The sequence below is a fragment of the Fusarium flagelliforme genome (genome assembly GCF_020744385.1).
Source record: "Fusarium flagelliforme strain FIESC 12 MPI-CAGE-AA-0113 chromosome Unknown B0J16scaffold_2, whole genome shotgun sequence".
Lineage (NCBI taxonomy): Eukaryota > Fungi > Ascomycota > Sordariomycetes > Hypocreales > Nectriaceae > Fusarium > Fusarium flagelliforme.
Window position 1 is genome coordinate 1,768,009 of NW_025763504.1, and position 27,670 is coordinate 1,795,678.

A 27,670-nucleotide genomic window follows, 5' to 3' on the forward strand; every position below is an offset into this window, starting at 1 on the left:
GGATAAGAAGGCAGCGGGCGGTTGTTCAAGGCAACCCATAGTGGGAGGCACTGCCAGGTACCCAGGTGTGTATGTTGCCCTCTACCTACAGCAGCGCTTTGTTCAACCCAAACAATTCCATGATTGGTCACATCGCAAAAACATTTCTCTACCTAACTTCTGTTGACATCTTCATCCACTTTCATTTATGCAGGTACAGACGCAGCCATCAAACCATCCATCGGCTTGTGTAACGTCGAACCCATCCACTCATGGCCGCTGTGCAACAGCACTAACTACAGCCAGCCACATTCACTTGCAACCTACCATCTCAACCTACCATCTCAACCTTCAAACGCACATTGCGTTTAACAAATAAACATAAACCATGGCGCAGCCGCCTGAGCGCCGTGGCTCTGGCGTGAATCGTTTAGAGCACCCTACTCAAATTCCTGATCCAGAGGGCCATCCCATCATCCCCCCGTTGCAGAACTTCGCACCGGCCATCTTTCGTCCAATAGCTTACGACGAGCCTCTAAGCGACATTACATCTGTCACTAGACTTGATCATTTGAATGCACAGCTCAAGAGTATCGATGACCACGCTCAAAGCTCCAGAAAAAACTTCGTCGCGCTATGCATCCGCGAGCGCGAGCGCATCTTACAAGAGGGGCGGCGATGCGAACTACTCGACAAGAAAGAAGACACTGTCTCGCCCGATGTTCCACTCGGCGTTGAGTCTGATCTGCTGGACAGCATGATTTCAAATATGGAGGCCAAGCCGCAGCGGTCGGCTCGCCACGCGAACACCCGAGATCTACCTATCCCATCGTTTGATAAGCATTATCGATCGCTGCGCGAGTGTCAAGCTTCTAAAATGATGGGCTTTGTATCGCACTCTACCTTAAAAGCTCGGGCTCGTGATAAGACTTTGCAGAGACATCGCGCATCTGTCGAGTGGAAGATCAGAGAACATCAGCACAGAGCCGATTAGGAACGGACTCGTGCATCTGAACAGCAACTCAAGTTTTCACCAAAAAAGTATGTCAACGGGACATCGAGAAACACCAACGACAAGAACATGGTCATGTTCCTTCCGAACGCAAACCGGAAGAGGAAGGGATGAAGTGGGACAACTGCACGTCGTAGTGAAGGAATTAGGTATTCAACTTATCTACCTTCAGCCCTCCGTCCGACGTCCTATATGTACATACTACGAACTTCCCAGACGCATTAAAACAAAGCAGATCTTTCTATTCTTTTACCATCGCCACATCATACGCCATACTCGACCTGGCCCATAGGCTTATCCTCCTCCATACCAGGAGCCATAAAGTTTGTCCTAGCATCGCCAGTGGCCTTGGCTGCTGAGCAACGAGCCATTGTGGGAGAGCTGGAGAGTTTATTAGCAGGGACTTCAGGTACATAGTGAATGATAATTGCTTACCTTCGCGAGATAACATCTGTGAAGTAAAAGTTGTCGATAACCTTCTTGAGAGGAGCTCCAGTAACCTGTGCGCCCTTGTTCTGGTCCACGAGTTGAACCTTGCTAAGAGCGGGGAGGGCAACGGGCTCAACGACATCGTAGGCGGCCAGAGCAGGGCTGATCTCAACCATGCGGTCTCGGACCATGGCAACATCATCGTAAGGAAGAGGGGCACCAAGGAACTCACTGGCAGCTCGGAGGATCTTCCAGTCAGTTCGCGAGGCACCGGGCAGAGAGGTAGCGGCTCGGGTCATCTGGACGCGGCCCTCAGTGTTGATGTAAGTACCAGCCTTCTCAGTGTAAGCAGCACCGGGGAGAACGATGTCAGCGATCTGAGCACCCTTATCACCGTGATGGCCCTGGTAGACAACGAAAGCATCCTTGGGGATATCTGCCTCCTTGACGTCGTCGGCACCAAGGAGCCAAACGAACTTGGGCTTGGTCTCGGCAACCTCGGCAGAAGGAGTAGTGAAGCCAACCTCGAAAGCACCAGCGCGAGAAGCCTCACGCTGGAGGACGTTGTAGCCTTGCCACTCCTCAGTTCGGAAGTTGGAGGCGTGCTTATCAACGAAAGCGCCGATGGTCTCGTAGTAAGCCTTGGCATCAGCGTGGTCAGTAACACCAGAGCCAACGATAATCATAGGTCGCTTGGCGTTCTTGAGGGTCTCTCCGAAGGGTCCAGAGAGAGCAGACTTGAGAGCGGCGTGGTCGGCGCCGAAGTGCTCGAACCCGAAGGTGGAGTCGAAAGTCTCACCAACGAGACCAATCTCGAGGTCGGATCGGAGCCACTGCTTTCGGATACGGGCGTTAAGAACAGCGGCCTCGTGTCTAGGGTTGCTGCCAACAATCAGGATAGCATCGGCCTCCTCAATTCCCCAGATCTGAGAGTTGAAAAGGAAGTTAGATCGGACATCAACACCATGGGCGAGAGGCTGGCTGCCAGTAGGGGTATCAAGAGCCAGGTTATCAGAGCCGAGCTTGTTGGCCATATCCTTGGCAACGACCAGAGACTCGACCTCAGTAAGAGCACCAGCAATGACCTTGAACTCGTTACCCTGGGGGTTCTTGATTTGGTAAGCACGGCCAATCTCGGTGAGAGCCTCCTCCCAGTCGGCGGGCTCGAAACGACCCTCACGGCGGACCAGAGGCATAGTAAGTCGTTGAGTCTTGAGACCGTCGCAGGCGAATCGCGTCTTGTCGTCGATCCATTCCTCGTTCACGTCGTCGTTAAGTCGGGGGAGAATACGCATAACCTCGAGACCACGGGAGTCCACACGGATGTTGGAACCGAGACCGTTGAGAACATCGATAGACTCGGTGTGCTTCAGCTCCCAAGGACGAGCTCGGAAAGCGTAAGGCTTGGAGGTGAGGGCACCAACGGGGCAAAGGTCGATAACGTTACCGGACAGTTCGGTGTCCAGGTTCTTCTCGAGGTAGGTGCCAATTTGGATATCGTTACCACGTCCTGTGGAGCCCATCTCCGGGGCACCGGCAATATCGTTGGAGAATCGAATACATCGGGTGCAGTGAATACATCGGTTCATAGAAGTCTTGATCAGGGGACCGATGTTCTTGTCTTCGACAGCTCGCTTGCCGCCAACCTCGTGGAATCGGCCTCGGTCCGCTCCGTAACGCATAGACTGGTCCTGGAGATCACACTCACCACCTTGATCACAAACAGGGCAGTCGAGGGGATGGTTGGCCAGCAGGAATTCCATAACACCTTCACGGGCCTTGTGAGTAAGGGGAGAGTTGGTCTTGACGACCATACCGGGCTGTACAGGCCAGGCACAAGAGGCAACGGGCTTCGGTGCCCGCTCAACCTCCACCAGACACATTCGGCAGTTACCGGCAATCATAAGCTTTCTGAAGCATTGTCAGCGATAGATCGTTCGTAGGGGGGCTCGGAGGTATCGTACTCATGGTAACAGTATCTATGAAAGGTTAGCCATATCATCCAAACTCGCTACGACTGTCTTGCTTACCGAGGGACTGTTGAGCCCGCCTTCTCGCAGGCTTGAATAAGGGCAGATCCAGCTACAATTCTGTCAGAAGACGTCGATCAAGCCGCCCAAGCATTAAAGCATACCTTCAATAGAGACCTTCTTTCCATCTGGTAACAGTATTAGCCTTTCTCGGATCGTCAATGGCTCTATGCACAAAGATGCTCACCAATTGTCAACTCCACCTCGGCCGGGCGCTGGCTTGTCGTCGCGAAGGTTCGCGAGACATTGACCGCCCGCCGGCTCGTCCGCCAAGCCGAACGTGCTATAGTATTTCGGAGCATCGTGTCGCCTTGACGGAGGGAAGATGAAAAGGCTTGCAGGGTCGCTGGCGGCGAATATATGCTCAGTCGTTGACGTCTTGAAAGGGAACCTGCTGTTCGGGTGATGGATTTAGTGGCGCTAGTCCGCGATTAATTTACGTTAATGCTCATTGGTCAGCGTCTTTTATTTGCCTCAGGCCGCAGCCTTGGACCCTCTACCTCTTATTCCGCAATTTTCGGCGAGCTTTTTGAAATTTTTCTTTCTTCTACCAAATTAATTGTACACGGGCACACTTTATTGTAGGTGAGCTTGCGCAACAGCACTGCTTCGGCAGGACTGTTGCTTCAGTCGAGTCTTCCTCTATCTTGTGCTCAAGATAAAATATTATTACGCCGTTTATGGAAGCATGGGAGAGTAACCAATCTCCATGACCGCTGCCTCTTACCGCCGGTCGTAACATACCAACACCAAATCTTAGAATAGCTAGTAAAGGCTGCGCCAGATGAATCTGTACGTGTCTTGATTTAGGGATATCTATCTCTACCTAAGAACTGCAGCTACATTGCATAGCTCGCTCAGTCATTGGGGGGTCATCCGTCCATCGAAGCTCCTCGTCCTTGTCGCCATTGTATGTCTTGCCATCAAACGTTTCGCCATCCCAGCGATCCTCGAATGGGTTTAGAGACATCTGCATGATGCGATTCAATACGTCTCTCTCGCCATCCTTCTCTACGCGTTGAATGAGTTCGTCAAGGATCCAGCCGCGAGGCACAAAGTTAGGGTTCACACGCTTCATCGTGTCGATTCTCTCAGTGTCCTTTGCGTCTGACACGCTGTCTCCCTCGTCTTTCCAATCTTCGATGATGCGCTCCCGCCAGCTCTCGAGCCAAATAGCTAGACGTGCTCGGGCGTCTTCTTCAGAGATGGTGGTTGGGGGGCCTTCTTTGTGGAAGAAGACGGACGCCTTCTCCTTGCGAGCTTCTTCAGTGGTCAAGTCCTGCAACTTGATCTTGCTAAGTCGGCGGAAGAAGTGATGGAAATCGAGCTCCAAGGCTTCCAAAGTGTCGAGGGCCTCACTAAAAAGCACATCGAAATCGGAATCCTTGTGCGTCTTGAGACCCAGGCGAGCAGTCATGAGTCGCTTGTACTCAGCAAGGAATACAGCCTTAAACTCTTCTCCAGCTTGTGTGATGAGCTTCTCGGCCCTTGCCACAATTTCCTCTTCTTGCTCTGCCTTAACACCCTCTGTGACAAATGTCTCGTCGTCAACGTTGGCCCCTGCTCCCATGAGCTCGCCGATGGCCTCGCCAAAGCGAACCAGATTCCACCATATAATGGTGGGCTGGTTTCTATAACTATAACGAAGTGCGAAATCATCGTGATTGGGTGTGTATGCAGGATCAAAGTTATCCATGAAAGCAAAGGGGCCAAAGTCTATCGACAATCCATAAATGGAGGTATTGTCTGTGTTCTGTGATAGGTCAGCGCGATGTCTACACAGCGAAAAACAAGTCACTTACCAAGACACCGTTCATGAATCCGTACGCTTGCCAGTGAGCGACCACTTTAGCATTACGACGCACGACTTCACGGTAGAATCTCGTGAATCGGTTTTCCTCAGAACCATCTGCACCCTCGATGCTGTCGGCAGCAACTCCACGCTTGGGTTCTGGAGAGTCGACAGGCTTGTCCGGGTCTTCCAGTCGAGCAGGCAACTTATCCCAACCGCCAAAGACATCCTCAGCGATGTATGTGGCAAGTTGTCTAATCAACTTGCGGTCTCCTCTCGCTCGCAGAATATCAAAGTTACCGAGGCGTACCCACGACTGTGCAAATCGCAGTACTATTGCACCCGGTTCGACCCTTTCTCGACGAACCTTGGATTCTGGCAGTAGCGTGAGTGATAGAGCTCTGGTGGTGGGAATTTTAAGAGCATTGAGTGCCTCTGAGACGACAAACTCTCGGATACTGGATCTTAGGACAGCCTTTCCATCGGCAAAGCGCGAGTAAGGTGTCAGACCGGCGCCCTTGAGTTGAAGTTCATATCGCTCGCCAGATGTAGTGTTGGTTGACTCGAAGAGGGAGATTGCTCTACCGTCGCCAAGCTGGCCAGCCCATTGACCGAACTGAAATCCTCCGTAGCATTGCGCCCAGGGATACCCGCCCTCGAGCTTCTCTTCGTCCCATCCATATAGCTTATTTCCAGTTACCAGCTGTTTGAAGTCGTCCGTAGTTTCTTCTCCCAGCTTGATTCCCAAGTCACGCATCGCAGCCGGGCTGACAGCTAGAAGCTCCGGGTTCTTCTGTTCGGCAGGGCGCACCCAAGTGTATATGGCATTGCGGACTTGTCGGGGGCCTATCTGGTCTCGGGGAGTTTTGTGTGAGTCGGCAGGTGTTGGGAACATCGAATCTGCAGGAAGGGACTCGGTAAAATGCCATGATTTGGGCAGATCTTGGAGCGTTGTTCCTTCATAGCCGGAGGCGGGCGACAATGCACCATTGCCGTTGCCGTTGGAAAAGTGAGCAGCCATTTGCTTAATCCGTGGTAAATGTGAAGTTGGTTGTGAGCGCGGTACAGCTCTGCGGATGGCGTTGCGACAGAGCATCAACGGCGAGAATTTATGTGCGGGGAGAGGTTGAGATTACAAGGAACATGTGAGCATTTGGAATCATCGGCTGCGATATATCAACAGAGTGATTATTATCGCCTCAATGGCACATCGGAGCGATTGGTTATGACGGTGTTTGGCTGACAAAAGTGGCAAGTATTGACGGTTAACGTCGTCCATCTTGACATCACCTCCGGAGCTTCGGCGCCGCCCCCACGATCAGTTCTAGATCCAAATCTGACAGTTTCGGTAAAGTCGAAACCCCCGGTTATTCGGATGCATGTAAGACGGAAACGGCCCGTGATTTAACTTCATCGATAGTAATACGGAACATATGAAATTAATATTCGGAACAACATATAAAATGAAATAAAAGTGACAAGAATGCTGCCCAGTTGTGTTTGTGACTTTACCCTATAGCCGGCAGTGATAAAGCGCAGTTTTCATACGGATTACATATTTATGGCGGTTATGACGTGCTTGGGTGATAATGTGTAAGTCTGGACCATAAACAATGCTTTTGTCATCGAAACAGAGAAGCATAGCAATAGCAGTAGGTGAAATCCCAACAAAAGAGATGAGGGCTTTAGCCGGCTAACATGTGTGTGTTACACAAGAAACCTCTCTACCAGGTTGACACATAAAGATATACCGTAACCAGAGGATAACAGTCCGACCTGTTTTAGACTTTGAACAGGTGACAAATTTAGTTTGTTATCGTTGCAAAAAAGTTAAGCTTGTACTTGAAACGGTTATCGTTTGTTGCTCTGGCAGGGAAATAGACTGCCAGCAAATATGTACATATTAACAATACAGTGGGTAGAACAGCGAAAGTCAAACTGTAGTAAACGGGTTGGCTATACCGAGCTTTATGCTCCATATCTAGGTGCTCATATCTCATCGAGAATGCCCGATACAAAACCACCGATAGACAAATTGAGCCATTGAATGTCTTAATTGTCCATCATGCCGTCATCGATACCAGCTTGTATCCCCCAATTGGCGTAGAAACATGCGCAAGTAAACGGCAACAAGTGCTGTAGCCCATAGCAGACATCATAACCAACCGATGAGCAAATAGCCAAATACGACATGAGTTATCAATCACGGAAATAGTCCCACTTCAATCGCCATCTGATTACCGAGCACTGATCGATAGGTAGGAAGGGTGAGTGGGGGCAGTACTTAAACTACCTACCTTACACTACGACTTCACATCCTCGGCAACTCCTAATCATCAACAATAACTTGTAGAGCTGGAGATTTGTGAGATTTATCAGCTCACTAACATATTGACCAAGAACTCATCCAATAACCTTGCTTGAAAACCCATCAAAATGGGCAGCGTTGCTACCTCTCACGACATCCCCAGCTATAAGCTCAATGACGGCACTGAAATCCCGGTGGTATGTTGGCCTTCACCATCTCAACAGAACCCCGCCAAAAGATCGTCAAAATTTCAATGAACAAAGCTAACATCCGGCAGCTTGCGTTTGGTCTAGGTACAGCTCAGTACAAAAAAGACTCTCAAAGCGGTTTAGACCAACACGTAGTCGATATTACTACCAAGGCTATTAAGACCGGATACCGCCATCTCGATGGTGCCGAGGGTGAGATTGCATATAGTTACTATGCTTGATATAAATACTAACTAGCCAAAAGTATACGGCAACGAAGAAGAGCTCGGTCAGGCCATCAAGGCCGGCGGTGTTCCTCGTGAACAGCTTTATGTCACCACCAAGATCCCTGCTGAGAAGAAGGGTTCTGCCATTGACTCCTTCAACGTTTCCCTCGAGAAGCTTGGCCTTGACTACGTCGATCTCTACCTGATCCACGGCCCCTGGTTTGCTGAGACCGACAAGGACCTTCAGCAGCGCTGGTCTGAGCTGGAACAGATTAAGGAATCTGGAAAGGCCAAGTCCATTGGAGTTTCCAACTTCTTGCAGGTGCACCTTGAGGCCATTCTCAAGACAGCCAAGGTCAAGCCCGCTATCAACCAGATTGAGTACCACCCGTACCTTCAGCATGGCGATCTTCTTGATTTCCACAAGAAGCACAACATTGCCGTGTCTGCGTACTCCCCCCTCACTCCCGTTGTCACAGCAAAGGGCGGTCCTGTTGACCCTCTCTACACAAAATTGGCCGAGAAGTACGGCGTGACAGAGTCCGAGGTCGGTCTTCGATGGGTTATTGACCAGGACATCATTGCTCTCACTACAAGCAACAAGGTTGAGAGACTTGAGGGCTACTTGTCAAAACTTCCCAAGTTTAAGCTGACACAGGATGAGATTGCCGAGATCTCTAAGCTTGGTGCCAAGAAGCACTTCCGAGGATTCTGGAAGAACAAGTTTGATGAGAATGATAGATCATAAACCCAAAGTAAGGCCCTGGTGTGGTTCATGTATTGTGGTAAACAAATAGTAAAAGGATTGGCCAACATTGGGTGGTCAGCATCTGATATGCAGTCCCAATCAAATCAACACAATGTGCAACGCTATGCTATGATATGCAATGTCATAAATCGTCCTTCAAAGCTCATCGTCCGACTCAGTCTCGCTGCCAGCAGTGGTAGGGACAGGTGTAGTCTTTGCGGTCTTTTTTGTTGCGAATGGAAGAGCTCGAGGCGGTGGAGGCGCTTCGGCAGTTTTCGCAGGAGCCTTTTCTTGAGAAGCGGCTGTTGATGCAGGGGCATAGACTTGTCGAGAGGAACTTAAGTGAACACCAACACCAGCATCAGCATCACTTTCGTCGTTATCGCTATCGACCGATGCAGTCACTTCGGTCGTGCTCCCAGGATCTGTATCCTCGGCCTCTTGTTTGATATCGACATCCATAATGTCGGCGCCAGCATCGTCATCAGACTCTTCTACTCGCTTTATCGCAGGCGCTTTTCTCTTCGCAGTCCTGGACTTGCCAGCTTGGCGAGCTGGCTTCTTTGGCTTCGGTTGTTTGATTTCAACCTCTACAGCCTGCGAAAATTGCGATTGACCTGCCAAACTGGGATTTGTTGCTAACGCCGCTAAGGATTGCTGTTGCTCCCGGATCTTTAACTTCTTTTCGTTCAAGAGGTCCCTGAACTTTCTTAGCAATGCGGTCTCATCCTCATCTTTCGCCCTGATCAGTTCCTCTAGCTGAGACTGAAGCTGGGTTGCAGCGGACTCTGCTTCAGACGACTTGATTGATAGGTCGGCCGCAGCTTGTTTACTGACAGCAGAGGATTCAGCGGCCGCACCGCACCACTCGAATAGTTCAATGGCCTCATCTGGATCATGGTTTAAAGTAATTGCACCGAGGCGTTGCTATGGCAGTTAGTCACAAACCCATATCTCAGAATGGCATCAGTCTTACAGTAATACCCTGGATCTCTTTTCGAAGAGTGATTGATATAGACTTTTCACTTTGCACTGTGGCTGTAGCTTGGATATCCGGAAGGGGTTCTTGCTGAAACAGGCTCTCGAGAGTCTGTTGCCATTCGCTCTCTGATGCGGGACAATTGTTGACACGCAGGGACATGACCCTATCATGTTTCACTAACCTCCAAGTCAGATTCAGGGATCGAAAGAATTACCATTTGCGTCAATGCTGGAAATTATGGACTAGGGGTCCAGATTGCAATACAGCGTCGGGAATGAAATGACTTACATGAAGCAACGTATGGTTCTTCCCCTTCAGTCCCTACCAATTTGAGGTCCAGCGGCTTCGAGCCTTTTGGGGTTACCTGTAAAAGCACAAAGGCAGTCGTGTCATCGCTGCGGGGGAACCTTAGAACACGCATCGGAGCCATTGAAAATAGTAGACACAGCCGGGGCTCAAAGAGTCCAGGGAGAGTTTGTTCGTGGATGTCCGCCAACACCAAGGATTTAGATCAAGACCAGTGGAATGATGGCAGATACCGATGCTGTGGGAGTGATTTGGAACAAATACGACTCCCTTGCGGGAATGGCGAGATAGGAAGTGAGACACGGCACACGGGCCGAAGAGATCAACGCTCGAGATCTGGCTTGCTAGAGGAATGAAGGCTTTAATGAAGTGAAGCTCGAAACCGTATGAGCTAAACAAGTGTGCCTGGGTTCAAGCGGCCGAGTAAAGTAAATAGAGTAACGAAAGAGTTTCGACAGGGGCGTGAGCGGTTTGGCGTCAGTGTAACGAAAGTTGATCGTTGGCAGTAGCTTCAATAAGTTTGGGTTCTGGCTACGTCGTGACTCGTTTAGGATCGTGTTATTAATGACGATCAGTTGTTGATGGTGCTTGGACCATTTATTAAGTTGAATGATCCGCAGGAGCTGAGCGGCAGTCCAGGGTTTGGCGAGAAGCTCGTGCGTAGAGACTCAGACCACGAGAAGGGAGGGACAATCTGAAGGATTTGGAGAGACTAGAGAAGAGGGAATTCCTTTGTTGGTGTTTGTCTTTGTTTGACGTTATTTAATAATACGGAAGTAATTCGATCTGACTGTAGGCAGCCATAAGAGACTGCATGAAGAAGCGGGAGGCTGCAGGCTGCAGGCTGCAACCGGCCTCGAGCCAGGGCAAGGGCACCTCATCTCCAGGCCACATGGCCACCCGCTCCAGGCACCTGCCGCTAAAAGGAACCCATCAGGGACCTCAACCTTAGCATTTAATTAAGTTCAGTCAGGTCTTGTGCCGTATTATTTCCACGCCATCACTCAATGAATGAATGAATGTCAAGGATTTTCAGTTTCGATTTTATTGACAGCATACCATTGAAAAACTCTGCTAGAGACATGAGCAAGTTCTGGTTAGCTACAGTTGTTTGACAAGAAATTGTTCCTCAATGCTTGCTGCAATACCATTCCAGCTCAACGCTTTAAAGCTAAGATGGCGGTTCCCAAAGGAGTTTATATCCCGCCCAGTAGAATGGAGTCGTTCACTAGTGAGGTGGCCTGCATCTGAAGACCCATTGCTGTGAGTGAGATCGTGCCTGAACCTGGCTGGTGGAGTTATGAACCTGTCAGGTCTGTACATGAAATAAAGTCATCGTGCAGGGACAGATATTTTTTTTCCTGAGACATGTTGGAGGGGAGTTCATCTACGTGATACAGCCCCAAGGAAATGTAGAAGAGATCAACACAAACCAACAACAACAATAACATCATCATCGTCAGGGTAGCAGTGTATAGTATCTGGCCCGGCAGGTTTTTAGCTTTCGTGAGATCATCAAAGATCGTCCAGGCACACCAGGCACAAGATATGGAGGCAGAAAGCTTGGAAACCGGATACCTAGGTGGAAGCTGAATCCTCAGAGCAACCAGCCACAAACTTAAGTGACGTTCGATGAAAAGAAGCTCCTTTTACTGATAAGGTATAGTTAGATACTAACTTTCCATCTGTACCAAACTGCTTACACGTCGCGACCATGACGCGTGAAGGGTTTGGACCAATCGGACTGCTCCCCCAACTGCAAACGGTTCAGTTGCTCATTGTTTTCGCAGCTACCGTTGTTTAGGTTGTGCAACAACAGCCTAGTCACGTGTAGACGGGACACTTTACAGTAGAGAAACTCAATTCTCACAAACCAACACTCGAATGTTCCAACAAAAGCCCCTGGTAGAAACCCATTTCAGGTGTAGTCTCAGCAAGCCTTCTTTTGTAGTGTTTAAATAGCGCAGTGACCAAGAGTGAGCACTTGCCCTGTGGGGATCTGCCCATAGCGATCGCAGTGCCCAGCAACAGATGGTCCCAGTGGGCACGTCCCTTAGTAGTTAGCGGGGACCACCTCCAGCCACGCTTACAGTTACCCCCCAGCCATTTTCTTTTCCCTGGATACCTTACTTGCAGCTGCTGGACAGCCCACCAAAGAAAACCAAACAAACCAAACCATCTTGTCCACCAGCGACCGCATTCCTGACCTTCGCATCCTGTTTCGCACGTCACCCTCGCGACCATCGAAAAATCCTTTCCTACAACTCTAGTATCAAAAACCGAATACCCTCCTCTTACGATTTCTCCCTGTCGATCTTGCTTTTTCCTTTTTGTCTATCGGCCCACGTTACTTTCAATCCGTCTCCATACGGCTCCCCGACGTTACGACGTCTTTTCTTTGTTCCTCCGACTACCACCACAGACCTCTCTGCAGCTTCGCTTGTCCGCCAGCACATCAACGATACGCATAAAGCTACCAACCAGCTGTCAGAGCCCCTGCAGGATCCACGATATCTATCATTACGACTTTTGTTGATTTTTGAACTTCTTTGACGTTACTATTATTTTTAAGGCCGCATCATCCACGCCGTTCAACGCTTGGGGATATGCTTTTGTATGCGGGGAACAATTGCCGTTGACAAGAATGACTGTACGCAATTGACATCGCGTTTCCAACAGTCAGGCCGAACGCTTTATTTTTGCCGAATCTTGGCCCCAACCTTTAATTGCAAATTACTTCTAACAACGTAACCGCTATCATGGAACCTTTACGACTTAAACCCAGACAACCTGTGGAAGCCGACATTGAAAACTGGGATGACGATGACTTTGTCGTGGAGGGCGACGACCTGTCCTTTCGCAGTCCATCCACGGCCACTAACATTCCATCACGGCCATCATCTTCAAGACGTCGAGATTCTGGTTCTTCGCACTTCTCCTTCCGATCTGAGGTTGAGGGAGAAGAGGAGAAGCATGTTCACATTCCAGGCGACGATGAGAAATCAACTCTGGATGCTATCGCTGCCGCACAAAATGCTGGCATCCCCTTACCAACTAATGTCCCATCCTCTGCCCTAATGGGGGGTACGATTAAGCGTCTTGGTGGAAGAAAGATCAGAAAGATCATTCAAGATGACTGGGAGAATGACCTAGAGATACCCGACTCATCCCAAGGTCTCAAGATAAAGAGACCAGAGCAACCTAAATCCCCCGAGACCTCACGACATGTCAGTTTTGGATCGACTTCTACTCACACCAGTCCTATCAACTGGGGCAATTCACCTCCTACTTCTCCCTTTGACAAGGACAACCGACGAGAATCTACTCAATCTATTCAGTCTTTCCAGAGCATGCAGTCTATTCAGTCTGCGACGAGTAATCTTTCAGCCGCTATCAACTTGGATAGATTCAAAGACGATGACGAAGATGATGATTTCTTTGGAGGCGACACTATCAGAGCCTCCAAGACCCGTCCACTTCCACTTCCCAAACCTGTTTCTTTTATCACACCCCCCACTCCTCAGAGAGATGCTAAGCCCGCTAATGCCAACAACACCGAAGATGATTTTGAGGCGGATCTGGAGCTTCCATCAGATGGGAAGCTGAAGCTTTCTACAAGAAAGGAGATCCCCAAGACGCCCGCCAATCAATCCGATGATCTGGATTGGGGAGAGGGAAGCTTGGGCACTAGGTGGGGTGGAACTCGGCGAGACGTGCGCTCTGCTAGGAGCTCCGCTGCTTCTGCCCTTAGCCCCAGTGTTTCGAGCTCTATCACTGCTGAGAGTGAGGACGAGACATTTGATGGACTGATTCTGCCCGCCGGTCCTGTTAACTGGACGGAGAGGCTTCAGCAGCGTCGAAAGAGCAAGTCTCCCAATCGAATCTCTGAGGAACCCATTGTGCCTGCAAAGAAGGCGCCAGCTGAAGCTGACAAGCCCGACTTTCTTGACGGACTCGATATTGGCGAAGGAGATGTTTTTGACTCGAGCAAGCTCACCCTGCACAAGAATGTCAAGGTCAAGGAGACATGTCCGGCTAGCCCGGCTCGCCCTAAAGCGGCACTGTCTCTTACATTTACGAACAAACCAGTCACTACTTCGACCCGGATCCCTCGTCTGAACCACCATGAGCGAACTCACTCAACATCCCTGGAACCAGTCTCGGAGAGTGGCGGCCCTATTCCCCAGCGTAGCCGTCGCTCGCACTCTAGAATGGGCCACTCAGCTCAGTCATCCATCGCTAGTATGCCAACTCCCACAACAACCTCACCATCTCGCGGGCTCCCTCCACCACCCCCACGCAGAAGGGAAATCGGCACCCGAACCTCGACAACCTCACTTCGCACTGAACCAACTACGACCAGCGCTCAGCTTCTTAAGCAGAAACGCTCGCTGCCAGCCATCAGAGCATCGAATACTCCGGGAAGACAGTCGGCGTATCGGCATGATAGGCCACCATCAAGGTCCGAAAACAATCGACCGTTGTCTGGAATACGGCCAAAGACGCCCACTGAACGTCAGCGCCAAAATTCAACGGACAGCCCTGCAACAGTCCGCAAGTCCCACCTTCCATTTCTGCCAGCTGGTGCCTCTCAATCACAGTCGCAGCACGTTGCTACTAAGCATACTCGTGGATTCCGTCGTCATGACTCCGACACTTCCATTGGATCCATTGATTTGCGTCCCAATTCTCGCACGCTTTCGCGATCCACAATGCGGTCGCCCAGCCCCAACCATCGCCATCGCGCGACTGCTGATACTTGGGAGCGTTTGAGTAAGCCAAAGCACAAGAAGAATTTTGGCGATGGTCACGAGTTGGATGGTTTCGATGATTTACCTACATCGAAAGAAACTGAAACAAGGTACCTGAAACAGCCTACCAGCTCAGGACCCAAGGTTGCCATGCGCAACAAACTCTACCAAAATGTTCTTCCAGACAGAAACTCGGCGAATTCTCCATCAATTCCCCCAACTCCCCGACCTTCTTTTACTCCTCACTTTGCTCGTGATACCGCTGCAAGTAGAATTGCACGAGAGACTTCACTGGCACAACGAGTTCCTAGTAATGGTCCGTTGACACCCCTGAACTCTCAGCGGACCACTCAGCTTTCGTCGAGGAGCAATTTGACCCCTACCATTCCCCACCACTCGAATATTCGATCGAGGAAACATAAACGACCTCAACAGACAAAGCCGCATCTAATTTCGAACCTGAACAGTGGCAAAGAGTCAAAGAGTAAGTCTATCAAGAATAAAGCCAGTACTCTCGCTAACAAGGACATAGTGGTCAACGGAATGTTTTACAACGCAGATACATACCGGTGGGAGGGCAATGAGAACGCTCTCAATGTTTTTGACCCCCCTGTACAAACACCTACTCAAGTGGTTGCGTCGACCACTACGCGCGAGAAGGAAAACGCAACACCTCGTCCGGCATTGATCACGAACATTAGCGCCACCAAGGGCGTCCAAGTCGTCGGCGGCATGGTCTTTGACCCTCAAAACATGTGCTGGCTCAAACTTGATAACCCAGCTAAACCATCCTCCGAGACTAGTGATACCATGGATGGGTTCGACGCGCTTGACGACGAGGATGTCTTCAAGGACATTCCAGATTTGGAAGACAATACCGCCGACGATGAGGGCGCTCAAGGTCGTGTTAGCGACATTAAGGATGAATGGCTTGTCGGCGAAGAGTTCGACGTTGGCCCTGAGTTCATTAGACGACAACGTGAAGAAGAAGACCGATGGAGAAGAAAGTGCGAGAAATGGATCGGCCGAGGATCCAGAGATCGCGAAGCTTGGCGATGGACGATCCGCGAGCTTGTCTCACAATTTGACGATTTGGCAATGTGAGAATTTCGAGCCTCAGGGCTCTTACCATTCTTCGGCATCATTGTTTAAGCAACAATTTGTAATGAACACTCACCATACCGAGTACTTGTGGATACCCAACTCGGCAGAATACCTACATTGCATCATGCTAGGGACGAGCAATCGGTTGTCACGAAGTATTATGACTGGATACCCCCGGGTGGTTTGGGTTGTTTTTATGCGTTATGACAAGGTAATGGATTTTCGACGGGTTTTTGTATTTTTTTTTTTCTGCCAGCACCAAAGGGATTATGATGACGACCATGTATTATATGGCAACGATGGATTGGACTGGCCTGGGTATTGATGAATGATAGAAAAAACTGATGGAAAGCAGCAGCACCCCGCCTTGCGGAAGGGGAACTGGGCTATTTAATGACGAGACGAACTTGACGACTTACTTTAACCGACATTCTCTTCAAGATTTCTTTTGTAACTTACCTAGTCAGCTCTTATAGCATAGCAAACAAGATTTCCTTAGACATTGTGTACCTCATGTGATACCATGCCGCCTCGGTGTTGCTATACACTATTATTCTGAAATCGGACATTTGCAATACATATCCATAAATATGCCTTTCTTCAGCTATCAATGCTCATTGTCAGCGTAACTCTGTGGCTGCTTCTCAAACAAAATCACGTAAAGTTACATCAATGTTATTATAGCTCCCGATATTGTAACTTAAAAACACCTCTTGTTTATTATCTAACGTATAAGATGGAAGAACGTCTACATGACCAACACAAAAAGTCATCAAACCCATAACCATTTTTAGAAAAACAAACTCCAGACAACAGTAGAAAAGCTGATATCTACTTTTTGCTCTCCTTCTTCTCCTTCTTGGCCTTGGCCTTTTTGCTGTTGCTATTAGGGTCCAAACCTCTTCGGCGCATGGCGTTCCTTCGTCCCTTCTCCATGTATTCTTGATCCTCCTCTTCGTCCCAGTCACCAAAGTCATCGTTCTTCTTTGTCTTTCCGGCCTCATCCTCATCATCGGTAGTGATGGGTGTCTTGTCGATAACCTCGACCTCGTCAGCTGGGCCAGTAGTACGATCGCGGGCATTAGAGGCGCTGGCGGGTGTGGGACCGATCTTCTGGAATTTCGCAACATAGAAACCGTCGACGTTAAGGGAATGAGGGTAGAATCGTCGTGTACGGCTCAGAGAGGGATCGAACTTCTTGCCCATGTAGCTGGTGAAACCCTCCTTGCCGAATGTGAGGCCAGCATCGACAAGACGAACGTTGGGACGGCGGGAGAGGGCGTAGTTAACGACCTGCTCGTTTTCCTCAACAGTGACGGAACAAGTGGAGTAAACGATGTAACCGCCTGTCTTGGAAGCGTGGTTGACAGAGTCAATAGCAGCGAGAAGAAGTTGCTTTTGGAGGTGAGGGAGTTGCATAAAGTCGAGCTCAGTCTTGTTGGTCTTTACGCTGGGATCTTTGCCAATAACACCGGTTCCGGAGCAGGGAGCATCGAGAAGGACACGGTCGAAACCACCCATAGGCTTGGGGAACTCTCGGGCATCATAGTTGGAGACGATGACGTTACGGCAACCCAGACGGTGGATGTTACCAATAAGACCCTTGGCACGAGCCTTGTTAGGATCGTTGGCAACAACGATACCAGTGTTCTTCATCATGGCAGCCATGTAAGTAGTCTTTCCACCAGGAGCAGAGGCCATATCAAGCACGCGCTCGTTCTCCTGAGGGTCGAGAGCCATACAGGGCAGGAAAGATGAGGCAGCCTGGAGAATGTAGTGACCAGCAAGATACTCAGGAGTAGCACCAAGAGGAACGCTGCTCTCGAAAACTTGGAGACCGACCTTGGACCACTTTCCAATAGGCTCGAGGGTAACGCCACGGTTGATAAGAGCCTGGGCAAGGTCACGACGGTGGGTGCGCAGGGTGTTTGTGCGAATAACGACGGGACGCGGTGTCTCGTTAGCCTCGAAGAAAGCAAAGGCCTCACGCGGTGTAAAGAGATTAAAGAGCTTCTCGGCGAGATATGGACTGTAGCCGTAGTAACTGACAATGTCCCGGAGGAGTTGATCCACGTATTCGGCTCTTGAGCGACCTTCCTCGGAAAGTTTGGCAAAGTCGTCGAGAACACGGATGTTCTCAGTGATTCTTGTTCGCAGGAGCTGCAGATCGGGCGCTAGGAGGGCGTTTGTCTTGGTAGCGAGCTCGTCGTCGGTGTCCTCGTCGGAGAGAATATGAGGCTTGTCACCGTCGATGTTGGTCCGGAGAGCCGCCTCGGCCATCTCAGCCTCCGCCTCGGCAGCTTCCTCTGCCCTTTGAGCATCCAATTTCCTTGTAAGACCCTCAATGTTGGCGGCTGTGAGCTTCTCCTCGGCATCTGACTCGTCCTCGTCTTCAGAGAACATAGCCCTTGTGTTCTTGCCTCCACCCTCTTCGTCAGAGTCGAATACAGAATCGTCGTTGTCAGAGTCGAGGAAATCGTCCTTGAGTCCAGCGCCGCCGAGGTCTGATGAACCGTCCTCCAAGTCATTGAGGTCGAACTCATCATCCATCTCTTCATCGTCAGAAAGGTCTTCTAGCGCCGGCGCAGGAGCCTTCTTGCCCTTCTTCGCTTTGCCATTTGCCTTTGGTGCAGGAGCAGGCGCCTCGGCAGCCTTTACAGGCTTGGTGACCTTTGTCTTCTTAACATCCTTCTTGACAATACCGTTCTTCTTAGGCTCGATGACCTTCTCCTTTGTGACGGTTTTGCGCTTCTTCTTCTCGGGGGCCTCAGCGACAGGATCAGCAGGCAGACCGGCCTTGCGCTTGAGCTTTGCGAAATGTTCCTCAGACAGGGGTTGGGGAGGACCCTGTTTCTTCATGCGGCGACCGACACCCATTTTGAATTATTGTGTCGAATTGAAAATGTTGTTGAAGAATTGGTTCGACCAAGATGCAAAACAGATCTGGTCTTGTTCTTTGGCCTAGGAAAAGTTACAATAGATCGCGCCCCGCCGAAACTTTTTTTCTGCGCGCGCTGATAGCAAGGGTCCGATAAGCGGCAGAACTTCGTATCAGCCAATAGCATATCAGACCACCTTAGTCAGCATATGGTGGTTGATTGCTGCGGCGTGGAGCTTGCCGACTTGTAGAGGTGGTGTTCAATGACGATACTTTGAAGCTGTTCACTACCATTGCACTCCTATCATTGCGAGTTTCCCAACTTATTACCCTATCAGATATCTCCAAAAGTATTTGAAACCACATTACCGTGGCTGTTGCTTCCTACACACCTAAATCACATTTTCCTTATACGAGCTCAACCCCGCCTTCATCGAGCTTATAGCCAACTTCATCTACGAAGCTAGCTATCACCATGTCTGAAACCGCCTTCGCCCAGACGTTCCTGGCGTCACTTGAGTCGCGACCCGTTCGACTCTCAGCCGATCACTTCGAAGACCCCAAGACCTTCCCGCCTCGGCCACCTGTATGATCCTCCCCTCTGCTTCTGAAAGTCATCCTCTAATGTTGCTGCCAGTACATTATCCCCCGCATGTCCAAGGCCATGAGCAAGCCCAATAGTGTCGCCCCCGGTTCTGAACGAAGCATCGCTGTCACACTCAAATCCCTTCGCAACCCTCCTCTGAGCATCAAGCTTACTTCTCAACCCCTCGATACCTCGATCCTGGATATCAAGAACAACATCCAGAAGCAGACCAGGATACCTGCCGCTAAGACGAAGCTGCTGCACAACAAGAAGCCTATTCCCGACAGCAAGATCCTCAAGGATATTTTGGGAGAGACAGATATGTCTATTGAGTTTACGGTCATGGTTATTGGCGGAGCTGCTGCTATTCCACCTGAGGAGCCTGAGGCCGCCCCTGAGGCCCAACCTACAGGCGCACATGCGCTGGAGACGGAAGAATTCTGGAGCGATCTCAAGGGCTTCTTGATGCAGCGTTTGAAGGATGAGGCTGAGGCGGAGAATCTTTCAAGCCTTTTCAAATCCAGTTGGCAATCGAACCGGGCAAACCCATAGATTTAGAAGCAAACACAGCATAACAAGGACGCACGATTAAATAGATAATAAAATGCCAATGATTGCCATATACCAGCATGCGGTTTTATTTCCCGGGGGTACGTACGATACATGGTCAGGGCTGGCAATTATGCGAATTTACGTTTCGCCTCCAGAAGCAAACTTGTTGGTTTACGTCCTCGGAGGAAACGAAAACCCATGTTCTCCTCGCGCCTGTTTCCATCCACTCACTATGCACTCCTACTCATTTGCTTTGCTTGCTTATTTTGGCGTCTCAACTCTTGAAACGACCATAGGTATGTTCAAATTTCATAACCGCCCGCTTCTATAAGGGAGCGCGGGACGGCGATTGGGTGGTTTCGTGACAGTGCGCTTAACCAGCAAGACCCTTGCTGACGGTCTTGAGGATGGAGTCGTATTCGATGTCATCAGTGTCGTTGGCCTGGAGCTCGGTGGCAATGCCGGTGAGCGATCGCTTGAGAGCCTCCTTGGAGGAAGCGTAGATCATCTTGGGCTGTAGTGGGGAGTCAGTTGTCTTGTCCTTGTGAGTTGGCCAAATTAGGTGGATCCACGTACCTGGATACCGGCATCATCGGGAGACCAGGCGATGAAGGTGATCTTGTTTCTGTCCAATTATTAGTTTGTTGGGCTATAGAATCGGGCCTCGGGCAGGCCAGGAGAAGACTGCATACCGGATACCATCGCCAGAGGCCAGGCTGTACTCGAAGTCGTAAACGGCGTAACGGGGACCCTTGCCAACGGCGCCCTACAGCAAAAGTGTCAGAATTGGCAATTCGGCCTTTCTCTTTCTCTTCATTCGTTAAATTGGCATGCGTACAGTTCGGCTCTTGGAGGTAGCGTTGACGAGCTTCTCACGGAAGTCCTCCCAGTCGCTGTTGTCGGAGGCGTGCTCGACAACGATCTCCTTGTAGTCGTCAGAGAGCTTGTAGACGATATACTTGTACTTCTTGTTAAGCTTCAAGTCGTTGAAAGCAGTTATGCATTCCTGGGAAACGGTGGCTCTGTTTCAAAAAAGCAAATTATGAGGTTAGCGCGGTTGTCTCAGAATTGGCTGTCAGGCTGCTGCGTGCTGCCCCGCGGCGGGCGTCATAATCATGATCGAGGGGGAGGGGAGATGAGAAGCGAAGCGAGGTCAAGCCGCGGGGAAAACGAATCTCTGCGGGCGCGCGTGGATAAATAATTAAGGAGAGGAGCGAGAGTACGAACCCAGATTGAGACTGTAAGTAATTGTTAGATTCAGGGTCTTTTTGGTGGCTTTGGAGAGGAGCTTACCATGATTGCGGTCTACGTCAGGAGACGGGATCTTTAGGATGAGGGGTGGTCGGGCTGGTGGGAGCTTAGAATTAGCTATCAAACGCAACAGGGAATAGGAAAAAGAAGGAACATTGGGTATTATGTATGGTGATGGAGACAATAAGAGGGTATTGACGTACCGAGAGTAGAGTTAAGGAGGAGGAAAGAAATCGACAGTCTCACGATGCGAAAGGACAAAGTCGTTGGAAATGGGCGCTCGAGAGTAAGTAAGAGACGAGAGAGTGAGAAGTGGGTAGTATCTTAGTTTAGGCGGTAGAGCGAGAGAATTGTCCTGTCCCATAGAAAGGCGGGGCCGTTGCGGGAGAAACTTGAGTCGAGTCGAGTCTGGCTCTGGTCGTCTCCTCTCCTTCTCCTCCTGCTCCTCCTCACCTCTTGTCTTGGTGGGGGTTGCCGTGAGATTAATCCTCCACGTGACTGACCAACTGTGTGCATCAATAAGGCATTGCCTTATGCATCGCTGTCCTTCTTTTGAGATATAGATACATACTGCAGCCTTAACAGCTATAATACTATTTTGAATCATGATCATTGTCTATTCCTTCACGTTAGATGTAGATATCACTATCTAAATTGTTGACTGAAACAAACTGAACCCTTGCTTGTAATTCGTCATCCTGTTCATGCAACGAACCCCTGCTCTGTATCTCGGCGACTCGGAACCTGTTTTTAACCCACATCAGCTACCGAAAGTAAACATTCCCTTCTTGAACAGATTAGAGGTGAAAGCCCAATTTCATATAGATACTCACTTACGGATGATAGAAAGTAGATAGACCAGGCAGGGACCGTCACTTTGAACAGGGCAAGTAGATTTAATGTTTTACATTTTCCTCTCTTTTGTATCTCATATCTTTTCATGCTAGTGCTACAATCAATGCTATTATACATGGCCCTCAAATGGTAGCCAGAAATTCCGTAAGGGGTATGAAGACAAATGTCGTGGTCCGACAACCGATAGAGAGGAGATGAGTTTGCAAGACCACTACACCCGTCCCGTCATAACACGCAAACCATTGTGCGCCGTTCATCCGTCCAACTTTTGCTTTTTTGTTATACAACACAACGTAAAGTCATATCATTCCGTTTCTTACATCATACCTCCCATACCACCCATTCCGCCCATACCGCCCATGCCACCCATAGGAGGACCGGCGGCACCCTTCTCCTCAGGGGCGTCGACGATGGCGACCTCGGTGGTACCAAGAAGAGAGGCAACACCGCTGGCGTCAATGAGACCAGTTCGGACGACCTTGAAGGGGTCGAGGATACCAGCGTTGATCATGTCAACGTACTCGCCCTTGGAGCTGTCGAAGCCCTTGTTGAAGTCACCGGCGTGCTCGTCGGTGAGCTTGCCGACAACGACGGAGCTCTCAAGACCGGCATTCTCGATGATGGTTCGGGCAGGGCGAGTGATGGCGTTCTTAACGATGCTGACACCGAGCTGCTGGTCGAAGTTGGCAGTGGGGACCTCGTTAAGGGCTTGGGCGGAGGCCTTGATGAGGGCAGTACCACCACCGGGCAGGATACCCTCCTCAACGGCGGCACGGGTGGCGTTCAGAGCGTCGACGAATCGATCCTTCTTCTCACCGACCTCAACCTCGGAAGAGCCACCAACCTTGATGACGGCAACACCGCCAGAGAGCTTAGCAAGACGCTCCTGGAGCTTCTCCTTCTCGTACTCAGAGGTGGTGGGATCGGCGATGACACCACGGATCTGCTCACATCGCTGAGCAATGGCGTCCTTGCTGCCGTTACCGTTCAGGACAATGGTGTCCTCCTTGGTGATGGTGATGGAACCGGTGGATCCGAGCATATCGGGGGTGGCCTTGTCAAGCTTGATGTCAAGCTCATCGGTGAAGACGGTACCGTCAGTGAGGATGGCAAGGTCGCCGAGGATGGACTTGCGGTTGTCACCGAAGCCAGGGGCCTTGACAGCAGCGACCTGGAGCTGGCCACGGAGCTTGTTGAGAATGCAGACAGCAAGAGCCTCACCCTCAATGTCCTCAGCAATGATGACCAGAGGTCGGCGCTGCTGGGTGGAGACCTCAAGAGCGGGGATGATGTCCTGGACAGCAGAGATCTTCTTCTCGGAGAGAAGGATGAGAGGGTTCTCAAACTCGACCTTCTGGGACTTGGTGTCGGTGATGAAGTAGGGGGAGACGAATCCACGGTCGAATCGCATACCCTCGGTGACCTCGAGCTCATCGGTAACGGTCTTGCCCTCCTTGCAGGTAATGACACCCTCCTTGCCAACCTTCTCCATGGCGTTGGCGATCATCTGACCAATGTGAACGTCGCCGTTGGCAGAGATGGTAGCGACCTGGGCGATCTCAGCACTGGTGGTGATGTCTCGCTTGTTCTTCTGGAGGAACTCGACGACGGCCTCAACAGCAGCCTGGATACCGCGGCGGAGGTCCATGGGGTTGCAGCCAGCGGCAACATTCTTGACGGTCTCGGAGAAGATGGCACGGGCGAGAACGGTAGCGGTGGTGGTACCGTCACCGGCGACCTCGTTGGTCTTGGAGGCAACATCCTGGAGGAGCTTGGCACCGAGGTTCTCGAACTTGTCCTTAAGGCTCACAGCGCGGGCAACGGTAACACCATCTACAATGAGTTAGTTTGAAGTTTGCTGCTGGTTTATGTAGCTTGTACGAACCCTTGGTGATCTTGGGAGAGCCGAAGCTGGACTCAATGAGGACATTTCGGCCCTTGGGGCCGAGTGTGGTAGCGACCGCCTTAGCGAGGGTGTCGACACCAGCGAGGAGAGCGGCACGACCCTCAACACCGAACTTGAGCTCCTAGATTGTCTGTTAGTAGACAATTCGATGCCCATGACGTCCGAGTATCATCATACCTTGTGAGCAAATCGGACCTGCTGGCTGAGGCTGCCAGCTCGGTACTTGGTGGCGGCCGAGGACAGGACAGAGGCTCGGGCCCGGGTGCTCAATGCGCGCTGCATGATTGTGGAATTATGGGGTATATGGTAGAACTACAAGAAAAGGAGAAAAGAGAAACGCTCGTGAGGAATTCGACCTTGTGGGAGAGGACGGACGAGGAGAAAGAGGTTGGGAGAGGTGAGGGAGACGAAAGGTTGAGTTCATATGATGGCGACCGACTGAGAAGCTCCCAAAAAAATGGAATCGTCCCGTCGCTCGGAGCATCGGATTCGGTAAAACCCAAAAGCGACGCTAAACCTAAGACGTGCTAGCCCCGCCCGCCATCGATTTCTACACCTTTCCAACGACATCCGTGAAGCTCGCTGCTAAACGCCCTGGAAGACCAGTAAATGGGGCAGTCCAAGGCCTGGAACTGATAATACCGGAGCCATAGCCGAGGGCAACAGTGCAAAGGTCGCCTCTGACTGGGTTTTGACGGGTCACGCGCGGCTTTCAATGTCCAGACCAATTCTCTCCCCGGCGAAAGAGACTCCACTGCCGATGTTGCATGACAAATGAATCGTCTGGGGTTCGCCGATTTTCCATGGGGCTCAACGGTGTAAGTTGTCTGGCCAGTAGACAGACTATCCAAGTGGACATGTATCTTGGCCTCGAGATGCCGCATCTTTGGTGTTTTACAGCACGAATGCCATACTCAAGGCAATCATATAAGCTATGATTGTTCTTGATCATGCCTGCTACTGCAAAAATCATTTATATGCTCAGATATCATGACAAGACGCCGAGGATATGAAGACTCCATTGTCTAAAACCCGAGAAACATCGTGGCTGACAAGGTAAAGATGGCTTCAAAACAGAACATATATGTGGCTGCGATATCAACGAGGGTCACGCAAGATGTAGTTACGGGCCGTCAAATGTAAGTGAGTCCATGTGATAGCACGAATCAATTCCAACTCTGTTCAAGTACAGTCAGCTCAAGAACCATGATCTTGTCCTATGTACATCACGTTGATCAAATCTGCACTCCGTCTGTACTTAATCTGCATGATAATCCCCAATATTCAGTCCCGTCCCCTATCTAATTCCGCGCAATACGGCGGCGCTTGAACTTGCTCACCATGCGGTAAAGAGAGGATCGTTCACTTCGCTCAATGATCTCAGAATGAGTAGTCGTCTTCTTCTGCTTCTTCCCAGGCTTCTTAGCTGCAGTAGCAGAGGCCTCGGTGTCAAGTTCGGACTTGTCCAGAGTGTCCATGGACATATCACTTGTAGACTCGCTTTGGGTCATAGATATGTTTCTGCGAACTCCTTGCTGCCAAATCTCAACAGCGGACTCGAGAGCCTGACGAGCGTGAAGTCGGGCAGTCTCCTCAATAGTAACCTCAACAGCCTTCTTGATGACTTGAGGGAGCTCGTTTGAGAGGTTGTTGACAAGCTGGTTAGCGCTGGCGAGGTTCTGGGCCGTTGCATGATTGTTGTAGGCATGAGGCTCCAGAAGGTCTTGCATGCGAGCGAGGTGGGCAGACTGGACGTCAAGCTGTTCTCGCACAGCTTGGTTCTGTTTCTCGAGAGCATCATTTTGCTTCTTGAAGAAACGGCTCTCCGTGCGAAGAGAGTATGACTGGTTTTGGAGAAGATCGTACTGGCGCTGAAGAGCATTGTCTTGCCGTTGGAGGAAGCCAGTATGCTGTTGAGCCAGGCTGTTTTGTTGCTGAAGTGCATGGTCTTGTCGCTGAGTAAGGTTGTGATGTTGCTGGAGAAGATCACTGTAATGCTGGAGAGTTCCGGCTTGTCGCTTGACAAGATCCTTGTGTTTCTGAACAGCGCGCTCTTGTTGCAGAGTGAGTCCGCTCTGTTGCTGGAGAACATGATCCTGACACTGGATGAAACGGTCATGCTGCTGGAGAATAGAATTTTGATGCTGGAACATTTCACCTTGCTGCTTAAACACGTCGCCCTGCTGCTTGAGGTTCATGCGAAGAGGGCCAGTAGCATCAGCAATGCCCTGCTCAATAGTGTGCTCGACCATAGAGCACATGTCATCGTCGACGTTGATAAAGTCTTGCTGAGTGGGGCGTCGGACCATGACGTTGGTAGCATGATAGTAGCGCTGCTCATCCTCAACGGCTTGAAGGTAGTGGTTGACACGACGAGCGGCTTCTTGCTGGCTCTCACGCTCCTGAGAGGCGGCACGCTGCTGGATGCCCAGGGTAATCTGCTCCCGGAGATGAACGTAGGAAGGGGGAGCATGGTCTAATTGGTTTCCACGGACACGTCGAAGATGAACCAATGAGTTGAAGTCATCAGCGATGGCATTGGCGTCGAGAGTAGTCTCGGTGGTGCCAGGAAGCTCTCCATTGTGCCGGGCCTCGGCGACTGCCAGAGACATCAGATTTATCTCAGAGTTGGTAAAAGCTTGACCGCTTCGAATTGTGACCTTTGCCTCGGAATTCCAAGGGTTGTAGGGCTGCTTCGGGGTCTCAGGGCGAAGGAGGAAAGCCTCGATGGGGGACTCGGGAGGAGAGCTGTTCTCAACAAAAGTGTTGCTCTCAAGGGAAGTCTCATACTCAGTGGTGGCAGAGTCCTCAACGTGTTCGTCCTTATGAGTGACAGCAAGCTTCTCAAGATGGGCGACGACAGGAGACATGGCATCGTATTCGGGCGTGATAGTGCCAGGCTCGGAGTTGTTATCCTCAAAGGTGACCTCCAAAGGAGTACGAGGAGGAGAGTTCCACATCTTGAAGAATTTCCGAATAGCAATGAAGCTCAAGAATATGGTAGCAAGATGATTTTCTCCAGCAAGATTCCAGTGATGTATGAGAGTGCCTTGGGGGTGTCAGTTCGAGGTCAGAGGGGCTGCGGATGATGCAATCAACACTCACAAGAAGCGAGTTCAAGTCGGAGCTGTTCAAAGAAGTTTTTCTGTCAGTAAGAGAAGAGGGCTTTAGCAACGAAGTGCGGCGCTTGTAAAAAGAAGAGACGATGGCGACGAAGCTCGATGATGTTGATAGAAAGCCAACTATGAGTGTGGGAGAGGAAGAAAAGAATATCTCAAAGCTCAATGGGAGGAGAGCTTAGTGGAAGTAAATTCAAACATGGCTTGCAAACCATTAAACCCCCTCATTTGAATCGATTAGCAGAAACTGTATTGTTCTATTCATGTTTAAGTGCAACAATACAATACGTTGCATATGCACTGTGGGGCTGCGACGGTCGTGACGACGCTGGCGCTCGCACTGGCAGTGCCTGGCAGCTGGCGAAATCTGCTCCCTGGCTTGTTTGAGCTGATCTCGGCGGTTTGGACATAATTGTGAGTTCCCAAACGAAAACGGTTTTCTGTGCGTAAAGAAGGCAGCGTCAGGGTGTCAGAAAGATTGGCAGGCCACCGAGAGCATAAGAGACGAAATAGTTTAGACGCCTTAGGTCGGCTCTTAGGTTAATTTGTTTTGGCATCAAAGATTTAGTATTGAAAGTCATCCGGAGTCTTTGAGAGATGATCACGACATTCATAGGTGACGGGCAGAATATATAATCAAGCATGTGCTTTCACATTAATAGTCTCA

The 27,670-nt window shown here is 50.4% G+C and overlaps 11 protein-coding genes across 11 annotated transcripts; 4 read left to right on the top strand and 7 right to left on the bottom strand.

Moving 5' to 3' along the window:
* The first annotated feature begins 126 nt into the window (after positions 1-126).
* B0J16DRAFT_332804 (uncharacterized protein) lies at positions 127-1,449 on the top strand. Its single transcript, XM_046126752.1, has 2 exons — positions 127-229; positions 286-1,449. Exon 2 carries the CDS (start codon positions 368-370, stop codon positions 971-973), a length of 606 nt encoding a protein of 201 aa, XP_045986218.1. The 5' UTR covers positions 127-229; positions 286-367; the 3' UTR covers positions 974-1,449.
* B0J16DRAFT_58014 (NADH-ubiquinone oxidoreductase 78 kDa subunit mitochondrial precursor) lies at positions 1,114-3,898 on the bottom strand. Its single transcript, XM_046134093.1, has 6 exons — positions 3,638-3,898; positions 3,555-3,578; positions 3,451-3,502; positions 3,385-3,399; positions 1,427-3,331; positions 1,114-1,372 (listed from the first exon to the last, which is right to left on the bottom strand). The coding sequence occupies exons 1-6, from the start codon at positions 3,750-3,752 to the stop codon at positions 1,255-1,257; spliced, it is 2,229 nt and encodes a 742-aa protein (XP_045986219.1). The 5' UTR covers positions 3,753-3,898; the 3' UTR covers positions 1,114-1,254.
* Positions 3,899-4,016: 118 nt separating this feature from the next.
* On the bottom strand, positions 4,017-6,658 carry B0J16DRAFT_332806 (uncharacterized protein). Its single transcript, XM_046126753.1, has 2 exons — positions 5,253-6,658; positions 4,017-5,203 (listed from the first exon to the last, which is right to left on the bottom strand). Exons 1-2 carry the CDS (start codon positions 6,336-6,338, stop codon positions 4,277-4,279), a joined length of 2,013 nt encoding a protein of 670 aa, XP_045986220.1. The 5' UTR covers positions 6,339-6,658; the 3' UTR covers positions 4,017-4,276.
* An 887-nt stretch (positions 6,659-7,545) lies between these two features.
* B0J16DRAFT_58037 (NADP-dependent oxidoreductase domain-containing protein) lies at positions 7,546-8,791 on the top strand. The gene is made up of 3 exons (XM_046134094.1): positions 7,546-7,747; positions 7,828-7,951; positions 8,004-8,791. Exons 1-3 carry the CDS (start codon positions 7,679-7,681, stop codon positions 8,711-8,713), a joined length of 903 nt encoding a protein of 300 aa, XP_045986221.1. The 5' UTR covers positions 7,546-7,678; the 3' UTR covers positions 8,714-8,791.
* On the bottom strand, positions 8,619-10,419 carry B0J16DRAFT_58041 (uncharacterized protein). The gene is made up of 3 exons (XM_046134095.1): positions 9,984-10,419; positions 9,690-9,871; positions 8,619-9,640 (listed from the first exon to the last, which is right to left on the bottom strand). Exons 1-3 carry the CDS (start codon positions 10,123-10,125, stop codon positions 8,870-8,872), a joined length of 1,095 nt encoding a protein of 364 aa, XP_045986222.1. The 5' UTR covers positions 10,126-10,419; the 3' UTR covers positions 8,619-8,869.
* A 2,341-nt stretch (positions 10,420-12,760) lies between these two features.
* On the top strand, positions 12,761-15,856 carry B0J16DRAFT_262737 (uncharacterized protein; the record flags this gene model as incomplete). The annotated part of the gene is made up of 2 exons (XM_046123314.1): positions 12,761-15,236; positions 15,285-15,856. The coding sequence occupies 2 exons, from the start codon at positions 12,761-12,763 to the stop codon at positions 15,854-15,856; spliced, it is 3,048 nt and encodes a 1,015-aa protein (XP_045986223.1).
* Positions 15,857-16,552: 696 nt separating this feature from the next.
* B0J16DRAFT_332810 (NOL1/NOP2/sun family-domain-containing protein) lies at positions 16,553-18,814 on the bottom strand. Its single transcript, XM_046126754.1, has one exon. It carries the CDS (start codon positions 18,731-18,733, stop codon positions 16,688-16,690), a length of 2,046 nt encoding a protein of 681 aa, XP_045986224.1. The 5' UTR covers positions 18,734-18,814; the 3' UTR covers positions 16,553-16,687.
* A 186-nt stretch (positions 18,815-19,000) lies between these two features.
* On the top strand, positions 19,001-19,918 carry B0J16DRAFT_368581 (cell-cycle control medial ring component-domain-containing protein). Its single transcript, XM_046130228.1, has 2 exons — positions 19,001-19,320; positions 19,372-19,918. The coding sequence occupies exons 1-2, from the start codon at positions 19,210-19,212 to the stop codon at positions 19,870-19,872; spliced, it is 612 nt and encodes a 203-aa protein (XP_045986225.1). The 5' UTR covers positions 19,001-19,209; the 3' UTR covers positions 19,873-19,918.
* Position 19,919: 1 nt separating this feature from the next.
* B0J16DRAFT_411054 (heat shock protein 60, mitochondrial precursor) lies at positions 19,920-24,308 on the bottom strand. Its single transcript, XM_046133205.1, has 7 exons — positions 24,062-24,308; positions 23,864-24,005; positions 22,299-23,811; positions 20,711-20,894; positions 20,565-20,638; positions 20,449-20,497; positions 19,920-20,386 (listed from the first exon to the last, which is right to left on the bottom strand). Exons 1-7 carry the CDS (start codon positions 24,164-24,166, stop codon positions 20,246-20,248), a joined length of 2,208 nt encoding a protein of 735 aa, XP_045986226.1. The 5' UTR covers positions 24,167-24,308; the 3' UTR covers positions 19,920-20,245.
* A 176-nt stretch (positions 24,309-24,484) lies between these two features.
* B0J16DRAFT_332818 (uncharacterized protein) lies at positions 24,485-25,102 on the bottom strand. Its single transcript, XM_046126755.1, has one exon. The coding sequence runs from the start codon at positions 24,855-24,857 to the stop codon at positions 24,597-24,599; it is 261 nt and encodes an 86-aa protein (XP_045986227.1). The 5' UTR covers positions 24,858-25,102; the 3' UTR covers positions 24,485-24,596.
* Positions 25,103-25,185: 83 nt separating this feature from the next.
* B0J16DRAFT_368583 (uncharacterized protein) lies at positions 25,186-26,844 on the bottom strand (the record flags this gene model as incomplete). The annotated part of the gene is made up of 1 exon (XM_046130229.1): positions 25,186-26,844. The coding sequence occupies one exon, from the start codon at positions 26,842-26,844 to the stop codon at positions 25,186-25,188; it is 1,659 nt and encodes a 552-aa protein (XP_045986228.1).
* Positions 26,845-27,670: the final 826 nt, after the last annotated feature.